Source organism: Apodemus sylvaticus, chromosome 12, assembly GCF_947179515.1.
Source record: "Apodemus sylvaticus chromosome 12, mApoSyl1.1, whole genome shotgun sequence".
Classification (NCBI taxonomy): domain Eukaryota; kingdom Metazoa; phylum Chordata; class Mammalia; order Rodentia; family Muridae; genus Apodemus; species Apodemus sylvaticus.
In genome coordinates, this window is record NC_067483.1 from 77,965,209 (window position 1) to 77,985,888 (window position 20,680).

Consider the following 20,680-nt stretch of genomic DNA (forward strand, 5'->3'; position numbering starts at 1 on the left):
ATCTGATACCTTTTCCAGAAACTCATTGCAGATTTGTTTTTCTATTTGTTACCTGTAGCTGTAGAGGAAACAAGGAAATTGAGTATCTGGCTATGGGTAATCAAATCAAGTGTAAATCATTTATGATCAGGCCAACATGCCAATACCTTAACAATAATAGAGTAGATTATGAAGAGTTTGGCTCCTTGATTACATGACTGAGCAGCTCAATAGCTGACTTCTATTATTTGTGGGGTGGTGGGGGGGGGATGTATATTTGATTAGGTTGTTGCCAGTAGGAGTCTCTGGTGCTCCAGTCAAATACACCCTAGTGGATTCAAAGATGCTGCTGCTGAAGGTCATGGGGACCACATCCAGTTGGACTGCTTGTAGCTCCCATTCATTCAAACAATAGTCACTGAATGGCTACTATACTTATGGTGGTTTGAATGAGAATGCTCCTCCCTCACCCCTTCCCCACCACAAGCTCAAGTATTCAAATGTTAGGTCCAGGTTGGTGGAACTGTTTGGGAAGGATTAGAGGGTATAGCCTTATTGGAGAAGGTGGCATGCCATTAGAAGTGGATTTGGAGGTTTCACAAGCCTGTGCCAGGTTCCGTTTCTCTCTCTGCCAGCTGCCTGCAAGCCAGGATGTAAGCTCTTAGCTGCCGCTCCAGCACCAGGCCTGCTGTGCTTCCCTCTGTGATGGTCATGGACTCTACCACCCTCTGGAACAGTGAGCCCCAAGTACATTTTATAAGTTGCCTTGACTGTGGAGTTTTGTCATGGCAATAGAAAAGTAACTAAAGCAGCACTCTAGGCTCTAATGGGCCTCTGAGGATGTGGCGGTGAGTAAGTCAGCCACAGTCCCTGCCATGTGACCGCAGGCAAGGCAGGCATGACAGATATGAATCCCCAACAGCCAGTCCTGTAGGAGCACACCACAGAGGAACCACCCAGGAGCTAGAGTCAGGGAAGGCTTTCCTGACAGGAGGTCACAATCTGAGACGAGAATCTGATGATTAAGGCTGTTGTCTGCCCAGAAATGCATCCAGCTCTTCCCTGCATCTTGACCTGTCAAAATTTCCCCACTGTGGTAGCCATCTTCTGTCTTACTCTCCATGATCCTTACTGGCCTTCTACTAACTGACTTGCTTCTTCAAGCTCTGCAGGGTTTGTTCTATGCTGTCTCGAGGTCCCCCATGCTTCTTTGTAGCACTTCTCTGTTCATGTCCCCCCATTGCAAGGGCTTCTTATCTTGCCCAGGAAACACCTAGCTGCCTGACCATCACTTTGGACTTAGGCGGCCCTCAACATATTTTTAAAGATTTTTTTTTTATTGTATGTATGTGAGTACACTGTTGCTGTCTTCAGACACACCAGAAGAGGGCATTGTATCTCAATACAGATGATCATGAGCCACCATGTAATTGCTGGGAATTGAACTCAGGACCTCTGGAAGAACAGTCAGTACTTTTAACTGCTGTTAACAACCCCTCAACATTTTTTTAAGCTGGACTTGAAAACTGCATTTATAGCGTTAAACAGCCCCAACCTAGTTTCATACAAGATTTGATAGTGTTCGTAGAAATGTATGTGTGTAGCATCCCTGCAAAAGTAGGCATCTAGAGACTTGGATTTCTCTCCATAAACTTTGTTCTTTTTAAGAAAATAGTAATTATAGTTATTATTAGTGTGAAGGGTATGGCTCAGAAAGTTTGTCTAGGATCCTGGAGACTCTGAGTTGTATCCCTGTCACTGAAATGATAATATTAGTAATAATAAATGGTAACATTACACTTCTATCAACTATCATATCTAAGCCGGAGTCTGCTTCTGCTTGGTTTATTACTTTAATTATCCCAAACTCTTTGCTTAGCATTAGGAACAAGGTGTACAGATTTCTCAAGGAGGTAAAATACCTTTTAGGGCTTTGAATTTGAAGGGATTGATATTCTGCACAAAACATCCCAAGACCAAGCTCTTAGCCCAAAGGAGATTTATTTGCCTCAGAGGAACAAAGGGCAGGGAATGCAGTCAAAGACAGGAGACAGAGGATAAAGAAGGGAAAAGGAACAAGGGAGAAGCAGAAGAGATCTCTGTCCCGGAGGGACAAAGGACTGCCTCTGGATAGAGGGGAGACAGATGTGGCACAGAGGCAAATGACAGCTTATAAAGGTAAAGGGGGGACCCCGTGATAGGATGAGGGATTTCATTTTGATTGTACAGATTAATTAGGGCAGCCAAGGGGAGGGGCTTTTAGTTGCTGCACTTTTGTAGTCTGCCTCAGGGGGGAGGAAGTGGCTAAATAAGGGACTAGATCTGGCGGCAAGCTTTAGGAGTGTCAAGTAACGGTTTTTAACCAGGAAGATGGGATAGGAGACGGGAAAACTGCCAGGGCCACGCTTGCCATGCTCAGGTCTGCTAGAGCCCCTCAGAACCGACCTGGCTCTGCTGAGTATTTTCAGAGTGGCAATTGTCCTGGAAGATGCAATGCTCTTTCCGAAAGAGACACATTGTTAATCTTCAGAGTAGGTATATTCAGGGACACTAGTTAAAGAGCACAGTAACTATCACGCCAATGCAAGTAAATACCCTTTAGAGATTATCTGGCCAGAGAGAGAGGCCTAGCCATTCGTCCCAAACTAGGGAGATTGCAAGAGACATTCCCTGTGGCAGGCATTTAATTCTGGGAAGTCCCCAGGACAAGCAGAGAGGCAGAGACCTGTAGCCAGTCTCCTTGTTTTAAAAATGTATCCAACTTCGCCACATTCTGTCGGAGATTCAAGAAGCATCCTCTGGGTGGAGGTATTTATCAGGTTCTAAGGTTGTAGCAGACATGAGGACTACAATTGTTCATAAGTTCAAAGCTTCCCGCGCTCCAGATGGGGTCAAGTCACGGAAAACAAACAAACAAACAAACAAACAAAAACAAAACAACTCTTCAAGAGGAGAGATCGCATCTCTCCGCTGTTCGGGTTGCAGTCTAGGGGGCAAGTCGCCGTGGCTCGGGAGTGAAAAAAAAAAAAAAAAACTCGAGAAAATGCACACGAAGTCCCTCTCGGGTGAGCATCCAAACTCAGATGCAAGGCCACCAGCGCCCTTCCCACGCTGGCGGGCGCCCGCTATGCGCAGCGGCCGAACCCAGGAGGAGGCGGGGTCCCCGGGCGGGCGCAGCCCCGGAGTCTGTGCGCTTCCCGGTCCTCCTCCTCCGCGCCGTCACTGGCTGCATCTTTCAGCCCCGGCACAATAGAGGCTCCGCCCTCCCTCCGCGCCAGCCCCGCGGCGCCCTGGGCCAGCAGCCCTCCCTTGCCTCCTGCGCTGTGGCCACTGTCCGACTTGCGCCCAGTCTCCGTGTGTCCCGAGCTTCCCGGGCACCAGCCTTCCACCTGAGCTCACCCTGCGGCTTGCCCTCAGAGAGCCGGCGCCCTCCTCTGCTCCCTCAGTCACCTCTTTCTTGTGACCTCTCTGCACAGTCTAGGTTGCTGGGGTCTGGGAGGATATGTTCAGGGTCTCTGGGGAGCACAGTCCTGCTTCACTCAGCCACACCCAGCTATAGACGGTTCTCGGAGCAGCTACTCTTCCTAACTCCAGTGAAGACGCCTCCAGCCTGTCTTTGCTGAGACCCCCGACCCAAGGTGGTCTCTGGAGGGACTAAGGTCCCTATTGTCACATCTCTCATGGCCTATCCCCTGCCATTGGTTCTCTGCTTTGCTCTGGTGGTGGCACTGGTCTGGGGGTCCACTACACCTCCCACAGGGACAAGCGAGCCCCCTGATGGGCAAACAGTGGCGCCCACGGAGGATGACATTCTGCAAAACGAGGCGGACAACCAGGAGAACGTTTTATCTCAGGTAGGATGAGGAATCGAATGTCCACCCCTCTTGCCTTGGGGGACTGCAAGGACCCGAGGCTGGTCCTGGAGGAAGTGTTTAGGAGCAGCAGTTTTTCTCTATATTTTTAGTGAAGAGGATGTTTACTTTTAGTTTATCACCGTCTAATGCCTGTTTGGTGTTGGACAGGCTTTCTCGTAGACCAGGCTGGCTTCCAGCTCACTGTGCTGCTCAGGCGAGCCTTGAACTTTTGGTCCCTCCTACCTCCCCTTCTCAAGTGTGGAGATTCTACTGCACTGACTTTAGTTTTGTTGTGTTGGGTTAAGGTATTGTATTAAAAGTAAGGGCGTGGGCCACAACTGTGGAGTGTTTCAAGCTTACCAAGTCAGGAGAAAGGAGAGGAAGAGAAGACTCTGTGCTCGTTGAGAAGAAAGGTGTGTGTGTGTGTGTGTGTGTATAATGTAATAGCTGTGAAAAGTTCTTCTTGCATATGAGACTGCCTGTCAAAACTGGAATGTATAAACAGGAGAGCACGTTGGAAAGGAGGGAGATGGCAGAGGCCACGGGAGATGGTTTATGGCCTCAGACGAGACACTCGGACAGAAGTGTGGGGTGAAGACAGAATGTGCGATATGCTACGCGTGTGACATATATGTGGGGGGACCCCAGAACAGAGGGGTTTATGTTAAGACCCGGTGCACAGGGAGTAGAGGGTCAGTGCAGAGCCACACACTTGTGGCTGATTCTCAGTGGGGGCCAAGTGACCCAGGATGGCGATCAGTGCTGTAGCGTGTCCATTTACGAACTGACTCAGTTCTCAGAACACCCTGATGGCCCTCTCAGAGGCGAGGAGCCGAAGCTAAAAGTGAAAGAGAGAGAGCCGGGCTTCCCGCACCTCCCAGCCTGCTTCTCTGGACTGTGAGGGGCGTTTCTCATACTTATGTGGTATTCCTACTTTCCAAAGCTGGCAAGCTGATGTGTGGTGGGCGGGCGTCTCCTTGGTCCTCGGGATGAGTAATATCAGAGAAAGGATGCTGAGTTTGTTACCTGTACCTCCTCCAGGCCCTCAGTCTGGGTCTTTTCTCTCTGTGGAGAGAGCTGTCGCTGTCGGGTTGATCAAAAGCTTGTTTCTTATTTTAATAATTATGCTAACATATGCTCTATGCCCACCCATAACCTCACACTGACCCTTAAATCGAAGACTTAAAATCCCTCCCACTGGGACTCTGAGAAACTATAAACAAAAGCTTGCCTGAAACCGGAGCCCCCTGAAGGGAAGGAACCCATCCAGGGTTCTCTGAGGAGGATTGCATAGGAATCTAGGCAGTTTCAGAAAGGAGACAGGAACGATTTACTATCAACGTGGGGAGACCGGCTGCTTACATCACCAGGAGCTACCTACACCTCCTGCTTCCACTGGTGGAGTCTATATTTCACCACAATCCTAAAGCAAACATTAGCTTTAGAAGAAACCCAACCGTTTCAAGGAAAACATTACATGCCGTCTTCCCGCAAACAGCATCCCAAGGAGCATTTGCAGGTTCCAAGCCTACCCACCAGCTGCCATCATTAGTCAAACGAAGGAACCCCTCTGCCTGGTTAGGATGGGAGCCGTGGCTTTGGGGATGTAAGACCTACTAACGATGAGTTGAGGGAGCTTACAGGGAGACGTTTCTCCCAGGGTAGGAACAACAGAAAGTCCGCATGAGGAACCTGTGAGGAACTTGTACCCAGAAGGAAATGTTTAACATTGTAGAAGCAGCGAGCACAGCTAGTTTTGTTCTGGTTTTGGCCTGGGGTTTTGGTTCAGGAGCCAAAGGAACTCTAAGACTACGTAAACGTTACAGACTCCTGGACCTGTTTTCTTTCTCTCTCAACCAGCTCTTTCTGTCAATCTAATCCATCCCTGAAGGCTCACATTAAATACTACCTCCTCCAAGAAGTCTTCCCTAGATCCCAGGTGGAGCCTCAGCTCCCTGCACAAATGCTATCCCAGCTCTTTAGGGGCTAATAGTATTGTCTAGTCTGGGTGGCTTCTTTTACAGTGGTCTCCTTGGGAACAGGCTCTCTGCCTGGCCATCACTGTCACTCAGTTACTTTGCGCTGACATGAAGAGGTACTCGTAAGTCATGAATGGATGGATGGATGGATGGATGGATGGATGGATGGATGGATGGAGAAGCCTGTAGTCCTCCATCAAAGACCAGTTTTCTGATCCCTCTTTCAACTCTCTCTATTTCTAATATAATCCTGGATTGGAGCTGAAGGGCAAGGCTATTGAGGTTTGGTTTTGTTGTTGTTGTTTGTTTGTTTTGTTTTCTTTTTCTTCTTTTAATGCTAAAAGGGCGAGGCCCTGCTGTGAAACGCACATCTTTTCAAGGCCTGCATGCTAGCAGAACCCTGAGTGCGTTCGAGAAAATGTCTGTGTCAGCGAATTATGATCTATGACTTGTTCTCTCCACGGCTTGGGGCTGAATGAAGTGTCTGGCTGGGGCAGCACGTTTGACAAAACGACACGGCCGCGTCCTTGAGGAGCATGTGTTTGCGTACCTTCAGCTCAGTCTCTCTCTGTGTCTAGCTGCTGGGAGACTATGACAAGGTCAAGGCTGTGTCTGAGGGCTCTGACTGTCAGTGCAAGTGTGTGGTGAGACCGCTGGGCCGAGATGCCTGCCAAAGGATCAACCAGGGGGCTTCCAGGAAGGAAGACTTCTACACTGTGGAAACCATCACCTCAGGCTCATCCTGTAAATGTGCTTGCGTTGCTCCTCCGTCTGCCGTCAATCCCTGTGAGGGAGACTTCAGGCTCCAGAAGCTTCGGGAGGCTGACAGCCGGGATTTGAAGGTAGGAACTGGTAAGAGGTGGTTCGTGGGGTGAGAGGGTACCTCGGGAACCTAGGAAACTACAGACTCACAGCTGGGCGTGGAAAGCCTTGGAGGGTCGGGCCTGGCCCCTGGAGTCTTCAGTGTGGATCTGAGGCCGATCTAACCAACTTTCAGCTCTGAAGTCAGTGAGAGACAGGTTGAGGGGGGAGCAAATTATGCCCCTATGCCAGAGGAATCAGAGAGGGCCAGGCCTAGGAGGAGCTGCCAGGACCATCTGGCTAAAAGAACTCAGTGTTCTCCAGGAAAATCACTGTCACAATTTTCTGTCGGTCTACCATGCACGTAGATGCTGTAAGACTCAAAGAACAATGGACAAACGCTTTGGTTCTGACCTGCTCTGGTCAGGCCTTCACACTGCTCCTGGGCTTGTGGGGAAATTTAGGCCTATGCGGACGGCCCCAGGGTAGGCTGAGGGCTTCAGCCACTCCTGTTCTTCCTCTTTTATGTAGTGTGGGTTGCTCAGACTGACTTGTATTTTAGTTATAGCTCCACGATCCTCTTTAGCTTCTCCGAGCTCAGCCTCCTTGAATACAATGTGGAGGGCTCTGGAGGGTCTGAGAACACTGATGGATGACACCTACTGAGTAGATCCCGGGAGATAGATATGGCTTCTGCTGGTACCCACAATGGCAGGCACTGATGGCTCTTTAAGCAGAGAAGTGTTCAACAGGGCAAGGGGTGACTCAGGTTTGGCCACGTGACTCAGAGTGGCACCTCTAGAACCCAGAGCCACGGGCATTCAGCTCTAGGGTTGAAATCTGGGCGATTCCAAGGACCACACCAGGCAAATTCCTAAATTTCTATTTAGGAATCAGAAAAAGAAAATCATATTAACCAGCTGTGGGATGCCTGGTTTGAAAGGAGACCTTCTAAACATTGAGTGTTCTGGTGTGGAGTTCTTCACTTGGAAGCAAAGCAAGGAATGGAATGGAAAACAGAAATGACATAGGTGTAGCCCAGCATCTATCTTCCAGGCTCAGGTCTTAGGCAGGGAGGCCCTGCTCCAGGTCTCACCTCACTTTAGTCTGAGCTCTACCAGATGCCGCCAGAGCCTAGATTGTCAGGGGGAGGTAGTATTTGGAAGAGATAAGAAGGCTTCATGCCCTGGGGCAGGTCACCACCTCAAACACGGGCCACTGGGCTGGTTATATTCCAGAATCAGCTTTGGTTATTATGTTTTGGTTTTGGTTTTTTGGGGGTTTGTTTTTGGTTTTGTTTTTGTTTTTTGTTTTTGGTACTGAGAAGACTGTGGGCGCCTTTCAGGACCTTCAGCCCAGGATAAAGTTAAGGGTTTCAGAAGCATGCCCTCAAGGTGTTGACATTTGCAGCCACTATGCTGAGTATTATGGGTCTGTTAGCAAAATGTCTGGTACAGATCTTGAGAGAACAGAGGTGAAAAGGCCCCTTGACGGAGTTTAGAGTCTGGTAGGAAGGACTGACCTGTTTTGTAACAGACACCAATAGCCGGTCAAAGTAGCTAGACTTCAGGTCCACTTGTGGAAGGCCAGCCAATTGTCTTATTCTGAAGGCAGACTGCCTATCCCAGCTGGGGCCTAAGTCCTTCCCTACACAGGTAGGCTTCCGAGGGCTCCTCTCCATTCCTGGCTGGTGGATTCCCTGTAGAGCTTCCAACATGGGCATCTGTTAGCCCTGGCCCTGCACTAACTAATCCTCTGTTCTTGCTTCTTAGCTGTCTACAATTATAGACATGCTGGAAGGTGCTTTCTATGGCCTGGATCTCCTCAAGCTGCATTCAGTTACCACTAAACTCGTGGGGCGAGTGGATAAACTGGAGGAGGTAAGGAAGATTCCAGTCTTGCTATCTTTTTCTCCAACCGAGCCCCCAAAGGATATAATGCTTTACTGTTCCTAGCTCAGTCCTGCTGGAAGAAGTCCATGGACTGGTGCTATTGACTGGTATTTAAGTCTTGTGCCCAAACAGTTGCTGTTTCAAGCACAAACCTATAACATCAGTTTTGGGGTGTTACTCTAAGTCAGTGGTTCTTAGCCTTCCTAACACTGTGACCCTTTAACACAGTTCCTCATGTTGTGGCGACTCCCGACCACAAAATTATTTTCATTGCTACTTCATAACTGTAATTTCACTACTGTAATGAGTCATGATATAAATATGTGATATCTAGGATATCTGGTATATGACCCCTGTGAAAGGGTTGTTTGTTATCCACACCTGAAGGGGTTTGGACCATAGACTGAGAACTACCGCTTTAAGTGATGGATTTAATAATGCAATGACCACAAGCAGTCGATATTCCCCTTGGAATAGACAGACTTTAGGGGTTCTATCATGGCGAATCTGAGGTTCTTTTCTGAATGATTCTGAGTATGAGAAAGGAAGGATCTCTAATTTATTCAGAAAGATCAGCAGACTCAGGGTTAGCAGAGTGAGTTAGTCTGACTGCCACTACCAAGTAGCTATACCCCACCCCACTCATGATATCCTGCCCAGGGTATGATTGTCCAGGGGACAAAAGGCACATTGGCCATGGAATGACTTCAAAACTCATTAAATTTAACGCGGCATCTGGATTATGACCAAAGAGAAATGAAGATAAACATTCCCACAATGCACTGCTGCGGATACTGGGCCAGAGAAGATGAACCACAGCGTTCATCTTTGGCTAGCTCACAGTCTCTTCACCCCGAAAGATATTCTCAGAGGGGCCTGTGAGACTATGAGATAGCTTGATGCATGCCTCTTTATCTGAGTTTAATCCCTGGGACCCACACAGTGAAACAGATTTCCTCAAGGAAGCCTCTGATCTCCACACTGGAGTACATACACACACACACACACACACACACACACACACACACACACACGGGGGTGGGGTAAGAGAGAGATTTTTAATTTCCCAAAAGCCAGTCATGGTAGCCCATTCCTCTAATCCAGAGCTTGCAAGCACCCTGTTCCCAGAGTCCCCCAGAACTGCCTAAATATGGGATGTCCCTTTAAGAAAAAATGATTGACGGCCACCTCTTCTACTTTTATTTGACCTTGACAGCCACATAGTTTCCATTCCTTCTAGCAAGCACAGCTTGGGAAAGATAGCTTTGTGAGAGGATACTAGAGGCCAAGGTCAGATACCCAGCCTTAGAGGCCAATGGAATAGGCTCTGCAGAATGGCCAAGCCCATCCCCCACTCCCACTGCGCAGACCCTTCTCTGGCCAAGGTCAGAAGTGGGAGGAGTCTGGTGCAGTATAGCGGCCCAGCCTGGTGGCACTGAGTCACACTGGGGTTTTGTCCCAATCGTCATAGTGACAAGAGTATCTCTTTTCAAACCTCGAGTGTTTAGTAGCCAGCGTTGGACTTTTATAATAATAATCCTTGTATTTACGCAGCATTTTACAGTTTTTTTTTTAAACATTCCATATACATTTAGTGATTTGTTTCTGTGAGCTGGGCAGGATGTGAGACCTCAGGAAATTCCATGGCTTGCCTGAAATCAAGAAAAAAAGAAGCTCAGGGCTGGATTCTGGTCCAGGCCCTTCTGGTTCTGGTCCAGGGCTCTTTCTAATCAATCTCAGAAGTTCCTTCGAATCTTTGTTGTCTGCCTTGTAGGCATCAGTTTTTCCTAACCAGAGTTTAAAAACAATTGTCTTTCCAAGGGAGTTTCTAGGCAGGACTATGGCTGTATCCCATGTGCATGGAGGTCCGGCTCTGCGGAGCCTCCCCTAAACCAGACAATCTCAGGCGACAGGTCACTGTGCTGACAGGAGTCTTCTGACCCATGAAGTGAAGCACTGTATCTTAGACTGAAGTGGAGTCAAGCTTGTACAGCCTGCTGTCTGGGGTATGCAGTAATTGAAAAGGCAGAATGTTGGGTAAATGGAAAAAACATTTCCCTCTCTCCAGTCCAGCCGGCTCTGTGGGAGGATAAGAAGTAAAATTCTGATCCCACTCCTTGTAGATTCTTGAGTCCCAAGGAGATCTCTCTGGAGGTCAGACAAGACTAAAGGAGGTCAGGTTGGAGGGGCTGCCCTCTCAGTGAGGTGGCTGCTTGGCTGTGCAAGGGGGCACACGCGTGCACACGCGTCTCGGGCAAAGAGGAAAATGTAGGCATGGAAACCTCATTTGCAGATGAAAGAGGAAGGAGGAAGAGGAAACTGAACCCTGGTTCCGAGCCTCCTCCCTCTCAGCAGGATCCTCCCGGGCAGCTCTGCCTGAGGGCTGAGTTTAACCTTTTATTTTAAGTGATGGAAAAGATACACGCTTAGGAAAATTCACAACGAGCTTGACAACTCACTATAATGAGAACTTCTGAGGAACCACTATATCTTCCAGCTGAAGATACAGTGAGGTCAGCACATACCCACAACCCCCTGCGCCCTCCCAGGCTCACCCCCAGGGAAACTAGATCATCTTCCTTGTTTTCTTTCTCCTTTAAAAACATGGTATTTTTTTTTAAATATTTATTTATTCCATTCTTATGTGTTTGAGTGTTTGCCTGCATGAATGTATGTGTACCGCATGCCTGCCTGGTTTTACCCAGGGAAGTCAGAAGAGGGCACCAGATCCCCTTCAGCTAGAGTTAAAAATGGTTGTGAGCCACAGTGTGGGTGCTGGGAACTGAAACCCTGTCCTCTGCAAGAGCAGCCAGTGCTCTTAGCCAGGGATCCATCTCTCCAGCCACCTCCTTGCTTTTCCGTATAGGTTTCTTCTCTAAGGACGAGTCCTCAAGTATGATAGTTTCATCTAAGTTTGAACTTTGATTATATAGAATCCTGCAGAACACATGCGTCTTCACGAATGTGTATGTGCTGAGCTGCTATCGCTCAATTTCACATTTTTAACATGTAACTGTTGTTTTTGTGTTTTATGATTCACCCATTTTTATTCCTTACTATATAGATATAATCCAATTTTTCTATTCATTTGGTGATGATAGATTTAATTCTTTCCAGATTCATATTCAGAATAGCCCAGGAGCACTGCTATGTATGAATATCTTTGCACATATAACCTGGCACATGCTTGCTTGTAGTTTTTATGGCATAGGACAAGTAATGGGGTAAATAGCTCATTAATTTTCTTAGAACAGCAGTTCTTAACCTTCCTAATACTTTAAGGAATTCCTAATACTTTAAGGACCCTTTAATACAGTTCCTCATCTGGGTGGTGGTGGTGCACGCCTGTAATTCCAGCACTCTGGGAGGCAGAGGCAGGCGGATTTCTGAGTTCGAGGCCAGCCTGGTCTACAGAGTGAGTTCCAGGACAGCCAGGGCTATACAGAGAAACCCTGTCTCAAAAAACCAAATCCAAAAAAAAAAAAAAAAATATATATATATATATATATAGTTTCTCAGGTTGTGGTGGCCCCCAAACATATAATCTTTCATTGATACTTCATAACTGTAATTTTGTTATGAATGAATTATGTTATGAATCATAACGCAAATATCTGAGATGCAGGATATCTGATATGCAACCCAAGGGTTGTGATCCACAGGTTGATAACTGCTGCTGTCTCAGACTTTAAGGGAGTATTGTCAAACTGCCTTCTCAAGTGAGTACAAGCTTATACTGCCTCAAGCAGATATGAACCTTCACCAGCACTTGAAAATATCAGACTTTCTAATTTGGGGAGGGGGATATATTATAATGAAACCATTTTATTGAGTTCCAAAATCTGAGCCCCAAACACCTTTCCTATTCACTCTGGGGAGGCCTGAAACATGCACCCTGCTTCTAAAACCAGTCTACCAAGAAGAAACAGCCAAACATCTTCAACACAGCAGACTCACGCTGTCCCAATTCTGCCAATGGCTGGGGAGGGGAAGAGAATTCAGAGACGATGATGGGGGAGTTGGATTTGAAAGGTAGCTAAACACAGGACATATATATATATATATATATATATATATATATATATATATATATATATATATATATATACTAGGAGAGCTAGGAATTGGAAGTTCAGGAGGGAAACCTATAACTTCCAAAGGCAACAACAAACCCTGTCCATTTCATACAGGCCTGAGTGGCAGTGATTTAATCTAAGAAAATATTTTCATCGTGAGCTACAGGTGTACCAAGGACACAGAGACTTACCAGCTGTCTGAACCCAAAAATGGATTCTAAAGGCTCAGGATTCCAAGCATGGGCTGTGACAGCTCATTGCTCTCAGGATCAGACATATTCAAAGGCAGAAAACATACTGGAGGGGAGATGGTTGGGAGAACCAGCTCTGTTGTGGAGGCTCTATGGGATAAGATTTCCATAAAATATGCAAATCTTTGAGGAGCCCCTCCCCCTACCTAAAGGCAGGACACCTATAAATGCTTTTGTGTAAGTGTTTAAATATGCCTGTCTACCATTGTGTATATACATTTCTATATGCGTGACTGCATAACCCATACTTGTAAAACACAGGATTGAAGCTGCGCTCACTTTCAATCCCAGCCTCTAGGTGCTGGTGGCGGGAGGATCAGGTATTTGGGATAATTCCTTCTATAGGGAGTTCAAGGACGGCCTAGTTAACCTAAGACACCATCTCAAACAACAGCAAAGAAACAAAACCAAATACATGCATGCCTACGTGTTTTCAAAGCGCAGTTTCTGTCGAAGAGCTCTGCCCCTCCTGGTGGGTGGCTTTTCCTTTGACCCTGTGCACAGGTGAGCATTGGAGGAGGGGGTAGGGAGGTGTGGGCAGGGCACTGTATGTCAGCTGGAGCATTATCTCCAGATACTATTGCCTCCTAGGAAGGTTAAAAGTCTCTGATGGGGTTTCCAGGCTCAGAATTAGCCCTCTTCCTAGGATCCCCTGGCTCAGGCATTGATGAGGTCTCTCCCGGAAATCTGAAGATCTATTGGCTTCCGTGTTTCTGGCTCAGAAGGCAACGCCAGAGTAGCGTGCCTCACTCAGGGGGATATATATTTACACTAACTAGTAGGAAAATGTAATTTTCACCTGTGCAAAGCTGGCAGTGAGTTAGGGAAACTTGCTTTCCAAGTGACCCTGTCACCTTGCCTCCTACCCATCAAAACACCCCAAGTGCTCAGGCTCCTGATCAAAACTGCCTCTTCAGAAGGGCTCTCTGTAGTCTTTTCCCCCTTGTGGCTTCCTTAAGTGTGGCTTTGGAGAGGAAGGTCCACCCCGTCTCCAGCAGAGTATACTCTGAAAAGGCAGAGAGAGGGTCAGTGATGTTTCCAATATACATTTCAGCTTTCCTTAATTCAATTTACATCTTAATATGAGTTCAAGCCAATGTTATCACCTCTCCTGGGGTTATATATGCTTCAAATCTAATTTGCTACTGTGGAAAGCAAACTTTACTTCTTGGCTAAAGGTATAGGAGTCAGACTTCCATCTGTTGGCTTAGGAATAGCACACAGCTGCCAGGATATAAGGGAGTGTATGGCTTGGTGTTGGGGTGTCTGGTGCTTCTGACTAACATAGAAACTCAACCCTGGGGAGTTATCTGGTCTGAGGGACTTAACTGGACTGAGTCTCTTTCTTAGTTTGGGATCTCCTGAGGGCAGCTGGGCAGTCCTGTTCTTTGTTCCTCTGTCCTGGCTTAGCAGCACCTGATACACACAAGATGTGCCACAGCTGTTTAGTTGGGGAAGGATTTGAGCAGCAGCCGGTGGCTCCACCAGCTGTGGTAGAGGGATCGGCCACCGCCTCTCCGTCCTGCCATCAGCTGCTCCCAGCTGCTCTTCCCTCTAACTCCAGCTCCCTTGGTAAGAGCTGGGAGACAGCTGTCAGCTGGGGTGGCTGTCCCTGGCCATCTGCTCTGAGTTGTATATCCCCGAGGGCTTAGAAGGGGAGGAGACAGTAGACCCCGTTCACCCCAACACATGGGTACAATTCAGCTGCAAGACCACTTCACCCTTGCTGTCATCATCAGTACCTGAGCATGGTGTGCATGACTTGGGAGCAAAGTTTGGCCTACAGGTAGCCAGGCCCAGCTGCCTCCCACAAGCATCGAATGTATCCCAGGGTTCCTTCTTTCCCCGCTGCCTCAGACATACCAACCATAGCTCTTACCTGTCACACCTGTGCACCTGCTTCTATCACTTTAGGGGTCATTCAGCATCACCTCTTCATCTCCAGGCCTGGTTCTCCCCAATCGCTAAGCCGCACACGACCTTTTGTCTGCTCTCTGCAGCAAACCTTGGTGCCCGGCACACCTCTATTCTTCCTCCCGATGGAGATACGGTATCATTGGTGACTTAGTTATATAACCCGCCGGGACCTCCAGAGCCGTTCCCCCTGCATCCTCTTCTTGGTTCTGGTTAGAAAAGCAGGGCCGTAGAGAGCTGCCAGAGCTCTGCCGCCTTTCTCCCTGATTCTAGCAGTTTTGTTCTAAGCAAGGCATCGATGGTACCTTCTCTCTACCTGCCATGCCCACCCTCCTCCAATAGCTATGAAAGTCCAGGGTAGGACTTGCCCCCCAGAGGACACTCTTCCCCCGTGCCCCACCTGTGTGCAGATTTGGGTGTACTGGCTCCCACACCTCACCAAAGTGTTTGCTGACCAACCGCTGAGGTGCGCGCTCATGAGCGCCCGTGCTGAGCCCAATTTCCCCCTATGTGTTTCTGCATTGCCCAGGGACTCCGCCCACCTCACATGCTCTCTCCCTCTGCCCTTTGTACCTCTAGCCACAGCTAGCCCTGGTATCTTGACCCATTTGATCGCCTGGGCTTGATCTTAGCTGATAGACTGCCACGCCTAACTGCATGTCTCTAGCATGTGGCACTTCTTCAGTGACACTCCCCAGTTCCCTAGCTCTGCCTAGTCTGGGGACTCATAGTCAAGCGTCCAGATCTTTAATTGCGATCAGCCTTCTGTTCCAGCCCTCTGGGATGACTGCTCTTTCAATTCCCCCGATACCCTCCACTTAGCAGTTCCAACATCCTTGGCAGGGACCTTGTAGAGTGCCAGCTGAAGATAGATAGGCGCCCTTCTCCCTGTCTTCAATGCGCTCTCCGTGAGGCGAGTTATATACACCGTAAATGTCATGGCCGCAGCAGTCCCAGAGGGGAAGAGCTCAAGGCATGAGATCATGCAGTTCATTTATTTGCCAGGGCGGGATCCTAAGCACGCTGAGTGGGTGAACGCCATGCCCCACACCTCCAAGAAGTGCCCCACAAAAGGCCCTTGGTGTGAGGAAGGCAGAGCCTCAGGGAGGGCCAGCAGCCACACGTGGGAGGTGTCTGAGTGGAGGTAGCCACAAAGGGGCAGCTGCTGCTCCTGCCCTGGGGACATCAGCTGGCTCAGCCCAACAGGCTGATGGGGGGCGGGGGCGGTGATGCCACCTCCAGCCTAATGTTTATTCAGGCGGCCAACAGGCTTTGCTGTTCCCACGAGAGAAATTAACTATACAGCTCCTCCGGGTTTTCAGAGCTGGCCTGCCTCAAACCCTCCTCTGTGGAAATCCCAAATAATGGCCTCCATGGAATCAGAAAAGGGATCAGAGACTATAAATCAATAGGCAGCAAACCCCTGGGACCCTGGTAGGCGAGCGGGAGGAGTTGCACCTGTGGGCTGCCGAGACTGTGACCGCCCAGAGCACACTGCACTGGAAGCGCATGCGCAGGGCTGGTCAGAAATCAGAGGGGCTGCCTTTCACATAATGAAGATCCTCAAGGCTGCAGGCCCCCCCCATCCTGAGCGCTTCAAGATAGTAGCACTTTGGATGGCGTGTTCTGGGGCTGAGAACACCACTCAGCACCCCCCGGGAGTGTTGTCCCTGCCCTCAGCGGGGGTCAGTGCTGGCCTCTGTTACATTACATTGTGTCTGCCCAATTCTTTTCTCTGGTCATGTTTGCTCAGTGTTTGGTCTGTTGCTTCCTTTCCCCTCCCTGAAGGTGATCTTCCCCAGGTTGGGTTCCCCCTCCTTCTTGCTCACCAAGCCACCTCCCGGCCCTCGGTGTGCAGCCCTCAGTATGCGTGCACTGACATTACACAGCTGGTCTCTGCCCAGCCAGGGCTTTGTTCTCTGTCTTAGGATAAGAAGCTGTGGCACCAGCAGCTGTTCTATGCTGGTTCCTGTGGAGTCCAGAGACCAGGAACGGTTGGTTCTGCTCTCACCCAGGATGACCTTGGCTGACACAAACAGCTTCCTTCCCACTTCTGTTCACTCCTTCTTTTTTCTTTCTTCTTTTTTAAGAATTATAAGAGATTTATTTGGGATTTTAAGAGTAAGTTTAAACAGTCTGGAAAACTCAACTCTTGGAGCTTATTCTCAATATTTCTTTTTCTTTTTTTAAATGTAATGTATATTCTTTATCTACATTTCAAATGTTATCCCCTTTCTCAGTCCCAACCCCTCCTGGAAAGCCCCTATCCCATCCTCCATCCCATCCATCCTCCCTTCTATGAGGGTGTTCCTCCACCCACCCAACTCCCACCTCCCCGCCCTCGATTCCTCTACCCTGGAGGAGCCTTCGTAGGACCAAGGACCTCTCCTCCCATTGATGCCTGACAAGGCCATCCTCTGCTACATATGCATCTGGAGCCGTGTGTAAAGATCAGGAATTCAAGGCCCATACTGTTCACTCCTTCTAGAGCTACCCTGAGCTTCTCTTTAAGGCAACATCCCTCAAACTCCCAGGCAGACCCAGCACACCTGGAGATTTTGGAGAAATGCAGGTTCTTATTCTGCAGGTCTGGGGAAGGCCTGCGGATTTGCATTTTTGACAAGCTCCTCCGTGGTGCTGATGGGGCTGGTCTCTTCGTCCATATTTTGAATCATGAGGGTCTGTAGGAGTCTTGCATCCTGAGTTGCTCAGCAGATGCACGAATGTGAGACCTGTGTGCATCTGAAAGCAAATTGTTTAAGGATGCCCTGGCATCCTTAAAGTGTGTGGTACTGCTGAGGGCTGGCTGGACTGGATGGGCACCTTGCGTGGCCCAGTAAGTGAACTTCAGAAGCAAAGGCCGGCAGCCTGGTGATGAGTCAGCTCTGCCACTTTTTATTTATTATTATTGTAAGTGTGTGTCATAAGTGCACGTACCTCAGCACACAAGTAGACGACAACGTTGTGGCGTTGGTTCTCTCCTTCCGACTCTCTGTGGGTTCTGAGAAAATTGAACTTATGTCTCCAGGCTTTCGAAACAAGCCCTTTACCCTCAGGCCATCTTATTAGCCCTTTGCCAGTTTCTTTTTTAAATGGCAGTTACCAAATCTCATCCTTACTGTTAGGCCTCGGCAGCCTCTCTGTAATATGAAAGATTAGGCAAGAATGTTGGGGTCCCTTCCGGTAGTGATGCTGTGAACAGTAATGACCTAGTGTTGTCCTTGTGCATTCAGATGTACTGAATTCAATCATTATAATCGTGCATAGGGAATGTGCCAGTACTGTCAATGTTTTATTGATGGGAAATGGATCCCCGGGGGAGTTTAAATGATCTGCCTCAGATCACAGAGCTGGGAACAGCATCAGTGAGGCGTGAGCCGGGCGCCCCCTCCTTAACCTATGGCTTCAGCTGTTGCGTCTCTGAGAGCTTGTCAGGAGAGGCCACACACACTCACCCAGGGTGAGTTCTCCAAACGAGACCCTTTCTCACAGACCGTAGCTTCCCCAGCTGACGCTGTGTAATTTAGAGAGTCTGGCTTGGGCTAAGAACACTGCGAGCCGTTTGAGGGCTCAAGATGGAATGGCCCTGGGAGGCTGTGCTGACCATGTTGGAGTCTGGAACATTTAACAAGAATCTACTGGGCTCCCCTGGGCGGCCCTCACAGGCACCCTGGAGCCACCGTGTCTGGGTGTCACCGTCTTCCTGGATATATGAACATCACCTTGGCGCTGAGCCACCCAGGCTCCCTTCTAGGACACTAGTAACAACATTACCAGGCTTCAGGGCTGTGCCTGGAAACGTCTGAGCTTTTGTGCTTCCCATGTCCCGTTTAGAGGCGCAGGCTCCACAGGCAGGCAGGCAGGCAACAGGCTTAGGAACAAGCCCTGCTCCAGTTGTTCGTGGACCAGCATGAAGACCAAGTTGCTCATTTGCTACATATGTGCAGAGAAACTAGGTCCAGCCCATGTATGCTCTTTGGCTGGTGGTTCAGTCTCTGGGAGCCCTCAAGGGTCCAGGTTAGCTGACTCTGTTGGTCTTCCTGTGGAGTTCTTATTCTCTTTGTTGTTGCAACCTTCTGTGGAGCTGGGACTATAGGCCTGAGCCACCAGCCCAGGCTACACAGAACATTTGATTGCATTTATTCTCAGAGCTGAGGATGGAACCCAGGGCCTTATGAAAGATAGAAAAGGCTTCTTCTTTTTTGGTTCTATGGATTTGGTTTTTTTCGAGACAGGGTTTCTCTGTGTAGCCCTGGCTGTCCTGGAGTTCACTCTGTAGACCAGGCTGGTCTCGAACTCAGAAATCTGCCTGCCTCTGCCTCCCAGAGTGCTGGGATTACAGGTGTGAGCCACTACCGCCCGGCTAGAAAAAGCTTCTACAACCACTGAGCTACATCCCCAACATTGTCTTAAAATTTATTTATTTATTATGCATGAAGTAATGCACAGGTACTCCCGAGCACTCCCACACATGTGCACATGTCTCAGCACACATGTGGAGGTCAGAGGACAGCTTTACAGTGGTTGGTTTTCTGTCCTCACCATGTCCAGGAATTGAACCCAGGTCATCAGCAAGCAGTTTTTTTTTTTTTTTTTTTTTTTTTTTTTTTTTTTTTTTGCTGAGCTACATTGCTAGCTCCACAACATGACATCTTAAAGGGTTTTACTTCTATTATTTTTAATTGTCAGACCATAAAAGGCAGTCTATGTTCTGGTTGAGCTAGGTTTGAACCCCGGCGACCCAGTGAATATAATCCACGTGGGATGGAAGGCTGTTTGCCCATGCTCCCAGACACCAGGCTGACACCACGAGACCCTCAACTCCATAATTCTGTGGCCATCAGTCACGTAGGGCCACACCCCAAGCCCGTGGTAATCTGGCTGGACTCCAACACCACAGTCCCCTGGCTACAGCCAGGTTTGCCCCGCCCCACAGTTACCTGGCAACAGCCAGGTAGCCTGGCCCACTATAAAAGGGGCTGCGTGGCCCCTCCTCACTCTCTTACCCACTCTTTCTTGTCCTTCTCTCTTACTCTCTCCCTTATCTCTTGTTCCCCCTGCTCCCCATCTTTCCCCACTGCCTTTCCACGTGGCCATGGCCGGCTCTCACCTCTCCATCTCTTCTTTCTCTCTTGACCTTTTCATCTCTTTTCTTTGCCCCTCCTTTTCTATAATAAAGCTTTAAAACCATGGGCTGTCTCCTCTTATCTAAACCCGCCGTGTTGGAGCAATGGAACAGGCCTCTCAGTGCTTCCAGGCGCCAGACTGGGCCAAGGACTCACACCTCCCAGCCGGTCTCTCTCAACAGGTACACAGGCCCACAGGTGCATGCACATGAATGCAGGAATCCAAAGAGGCTGGAGGCGGCAGCTCCCATGGAGTTGTAGTTACAGGGAGTTGTGAGCTTCAGAACAATACAGAATACTGAATAAATAGCCCGATATGGGTGCTGGGAACTGATCTCAGGTTCTCTGCAAAGGCCCCCATAGAACATTTTAGATACTCATGGAAATCTCAGTATAATAGCACAGCTGAACAACGTTGGGACTCTATGAAGTCACTTTCTCTAAAATTAACCACAGTCATAGGGGATCTCTGTAACTCAGATCCCACCTACGCCCACCTTCTGCAGGTCTGCCCCCTGCCTTCCACATTCCCCTTGGATGTTCTGATTGTCATGTCAGGCATGTAGAGACTCTGCAGCAGTGTCTCTCCTCCGTGACAATAGCCACCTCCCTGAGATGACGACGACTCCAGGGCCTTTGGAGCCTCTCCTGCCCCCTCTGTGCCAGCTGACCAAGATGCTGCTTTGACCCTTCCTGGTGTGAACCAGGGATAGTGCACTGGCAATGGCCAACACAGGGTCATTTCAGGCAGCCGTCCTTGTGCACAGATAGGAAAGTTTGAGGTCAGCCTATCCATTTTCTATGTGAG

The 20,680-nt window shown here is 48.8% G+C and overlaps 1 protein-coding gene across 4 annotated transcripts in view; it reads left to right on the top strand.

Moving 5' to 3' along the window:
• The first annotated feature begins 3,239 nt into the window (after window positions 1–3,239).
• Window positions 3,240–20,680, top strand: part of Olfml2b (olfactomedin like 2B) — a 37,696-nt gene continuing 20,255 nt past the window's right edge. For 2 of the 4 annotated variants that reach the window (XM_052200681.1, XM_052200682.1), the window contains exons 1-3: window positions 3,240–3,833; window positions 6,391–6,654; window positions 8,386–8,493. In XM_052200681.1, coding sequence (XP_052056641.1) covers window positions 3,660–3,833; window positions 6,391–6,654; window positions 8,386–8,493 — 546 coding nt within the window. In that variant the 5' untranslated portion in view covers window positions 3,240–3,659. The remainder of the gene's footprint in view (window positions 3,834–6,390; window positions 6,655–8,385; window positions 8,494–20,680) is intronic. The other 2 variants (XM_052200679.1, XM_052200680.1) reach the window with 2 other exon arrangements.